The 7,789-nt window shown below is 41.7% G+C and overlaps 1 protein-coding gene across 4 annotated transcripts in view; it reads right to left on the bottom strand.

Annotated features, from left to right (window-relative positions):
* Positions 1 to 3,505: 3,505 nt before the first annotated feature.
* The window catches only part of LOC147700904 (uncharacterized), an 89,061-nt gene continuing 84,777 nt past the window's right edge, over positions 3,506 to 7,789 (bottom strand). The window contains exons 5-6 of one of the 4 annotated variants that reach the window (XR_015297416.1): positions 4,839 to 5,555; positions 3,506 to 4,715 (exon numbers count right to left, since the gene is read on the bottom strand). Coding sequence is in view for 3 of the 4 variants with exons in the window: in XM_086929764.1 (XP_086785890.1) it covers positions 5,447 to 5,555 (109 nt within the window). In the remaining variant the exon portion in view is untranslated. Of the gene's footprint in view, positions 5,556 to 7,789 lie in introns of all 4 variants that reach the window. The other 3 variants (XM_086929765.1, XM_086929764.1, XM_086929766.1) reach the window with 3 other exon arrangements.

Raw genomic sequence — 7,789 nt, 5'->3', positions numbered from 1 at the left:
GCAGAATGAAGTCTGTTCTTTTACAGACAACCGTGCCTTTAACGTCATCAAAAGAAACGTATGATCTTCAAGTTGCAAGGACAATAGCAGAGATACATACACTTTTATCACCTAATTGCCCCGTGCATTTCGTAGAAATGCTAAGCCAAATTCTAAATATGTCAGATACCAGTGGCATCGCACATGTATTTAAGACCTACCACTACTTTTGGAACTCGTAGCAGGAATTTTATTTTTGACTCTTCTGCTCCGATATGGCAAGCCAAACCGCAGACAAGACTCCAGCAACAATGGAAGAAACGATCCTAGTTATACGCTATTGGGACCGCATAACTAAAATCCTTGGAAGATATCTGAATATGACCTGGTTTCTTTCATTCAGACCTATATGGCAGAACTGCATTTTACCTGTGCTTCGATGTATGCTATGCGGAGAAGAATGCGTGTTGGACACCTGTCTTACACTACAATCAGCAGTACCAATGGATATCAATACTTTGCTAAGTCCTGTAACGGCTCATGCATCGTGTTGTCCCCAGCGGTTACCAATCCTGATGACGGCATCCGTTGAAACTTCACCACTACGATTAGGTGGCAGTGAAGCACGAAATGAGAGCAACATCACCCAGGTACGACCTTCTGTGAGCATTGCTGATCCTGACATCGATGATAGCAATCATTCTCACGACTGCCCGGTTACAGCATTTTCAACCATGGTCGAACTTTCACCTGAAGCTGTAGACTGCTTTTTTGCACATCTGTCTGAAATGATGTTCTCCCCTGAACAGAAAGAATAACTTTTTAAGCAAACCGGCACACAGCGTTCCCCTGAACTCTGAATTCGGCCTTCAGCTTTGATAAACAAAAGCTACTGAAAACATTTGGAACTATTTTTCCCCTGAAAACGAAATTATTTTTTTCAAAATTCCAAAATATTTACCCTTTTTCTGGCACATGTACTCTGCCCAAAGTAGAACTATTCTTAAAGAACAGAGCTTCTATTTTTAGTAATTCTAGAGACAAAATATTACCTCAGCCTCTAGCACAAGCTCAAGCAATTGCATTTATATGTGATGAAATATTCTTGACCTCCTTTTCTGTAGTAAGAGACATTTCATGTGTAATTTCGCAAATCGTTCAGCTAAATATATATGCATCCTTTTTTTACTGAATGATTACACTGCTTGATAAACGTACAGTACCAATAATCTTTCGTGTATTTCGCATATACCATTTCAAATGCAAAAATGTATTTTGGGGTGGGTTGGAATACACATGCACCTTTACATATTTACTGTTGCTTACTTTTAGTAATGATGGACATTAGATCGTGGAGTGGGTATTGTGTTTTTATCTAGGAACCGGAATCAATATTACTATTTTATGCCCTTGTACGGCTATAATCAATATTATCCCTATAATGGCATAAGAATCAGATTCATATTTCAGTTAATCGCCCTTGCAGTCCAAGGCACGGCAAAAGCTACTTCCTTGGATTCCTAGAAAGCACAACGAGTTCTTTCGACACACCAAACCTCCAGCAACCTGGGAAATCCCCACTTGCTATGTTTTGATTTGTAATAGAACTCCTGCGAGCACTGTAAGAACGGCCAGTTCTTAGTGACATCTTTATTGACGTTTTATGCCCAAACCTTACGTCAAATTTGGCACCTTTCAGGTATAAATACACCAACGTTGCCTTAAGCAAACACACGGTGGTGGTTTTGGAGCAGAGCAGCTATCTACTTGCCGAGAGCCCAGCTGGTGCGAAGAGCCCACGGACGCTGCCCCTCCTCTTTGACGCGCTGAGAAAGACGCTGTCTTTTCTCGTGCAGAGAAAATCCAGCTCCGGCGTTTCCAGCCTACCCTTGCGGGTGACTGGGATATCGAGTCCTGAAAGAGAGATACCAGACCTCCTACATTCTATTCCCAAGGTACAGTGCTGACTAAAACCCTTAGAGAGAATTCTTGAATCAGATTCTTGGCAAAACCAACTTAAACTGCTACTTACTTACTCCTTCCCACGTATTAGGATTAGGTCAGGTACACCGGGGTAGGCGTATTTTAGAAGCACCAGTTGAGCACGTTAGTCAATGTATATATGTATGTATATATTTTATCCATTTTAAAGTGTCTTATGGCTAAGAAACCATATCAATGCTTTTACAGTATTATTTCGTAATACTCCTTTTACTGGACGTACTTTACTTTATATTAAGTATTGCAATAGTGGCAATTCATTTCTCTTGTATGAGAAGGAAGACTGCTCAATAAATATTACCTTTTATTGAAAACGCCCGTCTCTATCTTCTCTGCACTCTGGTGAAACTAAGTACACACATTTGACTGAGTGAAATAGCTGCCTATTGTTTTCACACGACTCTAGAGATTTACTCTTATTCTGGGGGAGCAAAGTTGTCATGTTATATGGTTGTTGGAAGCTGAATCCCTTCTTGTCTGAGCATGGGAAGCTTATCCAGTGACTTCTGAGCTAGCTGGCGCAAACCTAAATTAAGTTTAACATAGTCAGTAGAGACCTAGATGACCTCAGTCCTACGTCTACACTGCTGTTTATGCTATTCCAATGCACAGAGCCTATTGGGAAAATGGGAACTACACTACATAAGCTTCTCAGTGAGATGTGCCTGCACACCAGTTTGTAGGAGATTTATGAAGCACTGTCAGCCCAGTTGACCAGGACTCTTGTGGCTTATGGGTAGTTGCCAATCCTTTTGCCACTGTCATTTGAAGCTCAGGAACCAGGGGGCATATTATCAACAACTAGCGATATTTATCGCTAAATAAGCTTAGCGACAATTTTTTTATCGCCGTGCATCGCTGGATTTTATCGCAGAGAAAACGTGCTATTAGCAACGTTGATCTCAAATGCGATAAAATATCCGGCGATAGCAGCCTAAATCCAGCGATATTCAGGCACTAATACCAATAGGGTCTTAACCTGAATATCCAACTCCCATTGGATATACAGGTTAAGAAGTGATCTGAGCAGGTGTTAGTTTTCAGCGATATTCACGCTTAGCACACATTTTTTCATCGCTACGCCTGCATTGATAATAGGCGATAGTGATATTAGCGACTGCTTTCAGTCGCTAACATGTTGGGTACGCCCACTTTTTAGGTCATTAGCGATAAATATCGCTGACATCCAAAGCGGGCCCTAAACCGCTTGCTATCGCCTACAAACTGTTGCAACTGCTGTTAGCGACAGCTTGCTAATAGGGCAATGAAATCATCGCCACTTCTCAGCCGGAAACAGCCGCAAAAGCGGCGATAATTTCATATCACCCGCTTTGCTAATATGACCCTAGATGCTGCTGAGAGCTCACTCAACTGCCAGTGACCTATTGTTTATTCTTCGACTTTCAGTAGAAACTATCAGGGGGCACTGTGGGAGGGATAGCCTTGGTCAGCCTGAACAGATATCACAGTAAACAAGATCCAAATCAATGTTGATTAAAAAAAATACTTGTTTCACATAAAAAAGTTGAGTAACACATTTTATTGCATAGAACGGTTTATGATCCTCAGTGTTATACACAGCTATGATAATACAATGGCAGAATTAAACTTAACACCAGAGCCAAGGTCAGCATCTGTTGTTCTTTGCACCCAAGCCTCGAAACATCATAACAATGTTACCTGACCTGCAATTCTAGTGTCTGGTATAATCTACTTGACCCCACTTTTATATATTGGACCTGTAAAATGGTCGGACATTGTGTGATCCTAGGCACATATTTTATTTTACAGTCAACTTTTTCTTCATTATCAAGTTTGAGAGCACCTTCAAGTCTATGAGTTCAGCGTCTCAGCAGTGCAAAAAGCCTACTTTATTTGTTTTAATTGAGTAAATATTTTCTTCATGTATAAAAAGAACCTAGCTCACATATGGGGGGCAGGAATGTTACGCAGTTGATGTTTAAAAACTGACTTTTAATATATAACCAAAACATGATGAGGTTGTGCAGTCATTTACGGACATCACATTTAACATTGAAATTGCCACACGCTTTCTCACTAAAATGCAGGTTTACTAGTAAACTATACAGTGTCCAAACAATCTGCGGAAATTGGGTTTCAGCAAAAAGATTTATTATGTGCCAAATTATATTTAAAAAAGTGCTTCCCTATTTACAGATTGTACAATTTGTGTACAATGTATTTACAAGGTATTCAAAAGTTTTTTTGAGAAAAAGAACCCGGCATCTTACATACAGCCTTTCATTTCACACTCTTTGTACATCACATTGTTAGTTCACTTTACATAATCCTTTAAATTTACAGTCAGAAATAGCACCAACCTCCAGGATAAAATATGCATCAAAGGGTAAGGAGACAAACTGGCATTTGACCTCTGACTTTGAACTGTTTAGCAAATGTGACAAGATACAAACAGATTTAAAGGCATCTTTATTGCTCATTTCACTCATTCTCTTTCCCAGTTAACAGGACACCTCTCCTTTGTCAGCTCGCCGTAACTGGCCAGTGGGCCTGGAAATAGCTCGACCTGATCAGATCTGACTCACCATTGCGAGTGGATGGTTTGCGACCTGAAGCTCGGATTCTCCCATTGCCCATGTGCTGCCCGGTTCAGGTGCAGAGCCCAGCTGCAGGACAGAAACAGCAGTCACAGTTTTCGAAGATTGAGGCCCATTCTGAATCAGGGGCACATGGGCCGGAGCAGAGGCTCGGTTCTGGACAGGCCTGGTTCTCTGGGTGGCTCTTCGCTGGTCATTAATACATTTCAGAAAGCTGTGGTTCATCTACTCATTTGTTTATTTATTTTTTTGAAAAGTTTTATATAGCGCTGGCTAGACCCAGAGGTATCAGAGCACTTTACATGAGGACGAGCATTGTTTCAGAGCATAGATACCAGTTACATAGTTACAAGTTACAAACCATAGTTACAAGTTGCTGGAGCATAGTTACTTGTGTTAAAAACATAAGCATAAGGGAAAAAGCAGGCTAGGGGAGAGATTCAGGGGAGAGAGGATAGGAGCAGGGGAGGTAGGCAAAGAATGAAAGAGGGAAAGAGGGAGAGGGTGAAGGAAACACAACCGGGTTGGAATAGAAAACATTTTTTAGGTTGCTGCCTGATCCTGTGGCAAATGTTTCTGAAAACGTCATTGCTTTGACGGCAAGTGTGTTTTAATACCACTCTCAGCACGCAGTTTGAGATGATAACTGCACCTAGAAAGAAGCAACATATAAGTAATCCCTTAGTAAATAATTCCACACTTTTTTAGACCTTGGAATCTCATCAGCTCACTTGCCACTTGTGAGAGAAGTACCCGCTCTCAAAAGGCATCTGTGTAAGGGAGGACATGTAATAAGTTTCACAAGTCACTGTGGATAAGTGAGAATTTCTCTCAATTGACACGAACAAAAGTGGTTACAAATCATTATATTTTCTGTCCTTTCATTTCTATGTGGCCCCTCTGGTGCAGATCCACTTGTTTATGAAGTCACATTCCAAACTTTTGACTTTGCCATAACCTAGATAAGCACATTCTGAGGCATCGCTTACTGTGAACCTGCAACAAGAAAAAAAGTTTCAGGGCCTTTCCAGCGATTTTCATTAAGAAATGAATAAACGTGGAGGAGAAGTGGTGAAAAAAAGATTTTCTAAGAGGGTGATGCAGGAAGGTTCCCAAGTTTGGTAAAAGGAGGCAGGCAAGCCGTCTGGACCTGGTGCTTTTCTTGCTTTAAGTATTTTAATCATGTTGCAATATCATGTCTCGCGATGGGTTCTACTATTTAGGATTTGCTATCAGTGTCTATTTTGGTGATGGGGATCTTGTTAAGGTACTCTAGGCAAGTTGCATAGGGAGTGTTATTACTTTTTGAGTAAATGTTTCTATAAAAGCTATTAAATGTGGCGAGATACCTTTCTCTTTGTTGGAGGGTGTGCCATGTTTATAGGTAATGGTGGTCATTCTGGGTCGAAGGTAAGTTTTTTTTAGGTTTAAGGCTAGTAACCTTCCAGCCTTATTACGACCACAGAGATGGCTACCTTTATGCCTTTGGACAATTACGCGTGGTCTGTTGCTTAGTATTTTATTATATTCCAATTTTAATTTAGTTAGGAGAGTTGAGTTTTGTCTCTGGAATGTTTGAAGTCTTTTTTTAAAGTTTTTATTCGTGCTTCCAGATTGTCTACATTATGGTTATCATGTTTGTTTTTACACAACATTAATTTGATCATGAGGCCCGAATGTTGGCTTTCAAGGCATCCCTCACGATTTGACGGTAAGTTCTATGAATTGGGTAATTCCCTCTTTACTTTTATCTCAAAATGATGGCTCTTCTGAGATGAGGCCATTCATTCTCCAAGATTTAGGTTTGGGTGTGGTGTGTGAAATACTGTAGAGAAGGGATATGCAGGTATGATCTGACACTAGAATTGGTTCGAAGGTGGGGCTAGATGTGACTGGGACATGAGCTTTGACAACTAGTGTACAATCTGTGCAAGTAAAGGAGTTATGAGGGTGAGAGAAGAAGGAGTAGTCCTTGCTGGTATAGTTAATAGTCTCCAAACATCTTTCAGCTTATGGTCCTTGTATAGATTTAGCATTTGTTTGAGAGACTTGTTTTGTCTGAATGGGCAGGAGGAGTTTATATCAAGGCCACTGTTCCATGGGAGGTTAAAGTTCCCACCCATTATGATTCTGCTGTGAGGGGCAAGAGAGACATTGTGTTGACCAAAATGCATGGAGGTCGTTATTGGGGGTGTAGAACTTCACAACAATAATTTTGGTGTTGTCTTTCTGCAGTTTGGCAATGAGTCATCTACTTTAAGAATCTGCTTCAGTAGAGGTAATACTAAGACCAGTGGAGCTGGAGATAAGGGTAATGAGTTTTTAGGTAGAGCCTATAGGCAGCGGGCATGTGCTGCTCTGCAAGGCATGCTGCAATTCATCTGTGGGCATGCAACACGCCCACCGCTTTTTGTTATTGAGTGCTTGATGTGCCTTTAGAAATTCCATTGTTTTGGTTGGTGAATAGGGTAGATTTGTCCCGCCTTGTGGCCGTTATGTTCCTGCCCTAGCAACTACCCCTGCTACATGGACCCTTTCCATTTGGGCCTTGTTTGGTTTCACTGTACTACTTTTTGTTTATTTTTAGCATTTCATGTGGGCCGAGACAGCCTCACACATACTGCCATACTTCCATCTTTAATGATGCTGGTGTATGAGCACGGCGCCCACTTAGCAGGCTTGCATTTTGCAACCAATAGCCTGTGTAAACAAACTTTATTTTGTTGCACGGCACTGGTTTCACGGGCGGGCGTCAAACTTTTTTATATTAAAATTTACATCAGGCACTTCTTATTAGTGGCTACGCCTCTAATGTATGAGCAGCACGCACACATCTGATAGATTTCATATGGGCTTGTGGGAGAGATCCTCGTGAACACAAGAATACCCATGTGTACAATAACTGCTCAGTGGCTTGTTCTCCACAGCTAGTCTTGCTCAGAGCTCTGCTCTCTGCAGGCAGGGTCCCTCAGTTGGGAGCACATGAAGTGAGCCTGATGCAAAGAGGCTCTTGTATCTTCAGAGGGACCGTCCTCCCAAGGCCCCTGCCCACAGCTCGGTCAGCCAGAGGGTCCGGGCCCCTTAAATCACCCCCCTGTGCCCACAGGAGAGTGTACCGCTTTCCCCAGTGCAGCTGCCCGCAGGAGTGTCACCAGCTCAGTTTCTTCTCCCAGTCGGTAAATCTGCATCTCCCTATTGCTGTAGGACTTAAAACCTCTCCTTGGATCCAG

The sequence above is a fragment of the Lissotriton vulgaris genome, chromosome 7 (assembly GCF_964263255.1).
Source record: "Lissotriton vulgaris chromosome 7, aLisVul1.2, whole genome shotgun sequence".
In the NCBI taxonomy this organism is placed as follows: domain Eukaryota; kingdom Metazoa; phylum Chordata; class Amphibia; order Caudata; family Salamandridae; genus Lissotriton; species Lissotriton vulgaris.
The sequence above is the reverse complement of the archived record's forward strand: the minus strand, read 5'-3'. Positions and strand labels throughout refer to the sequence as shown.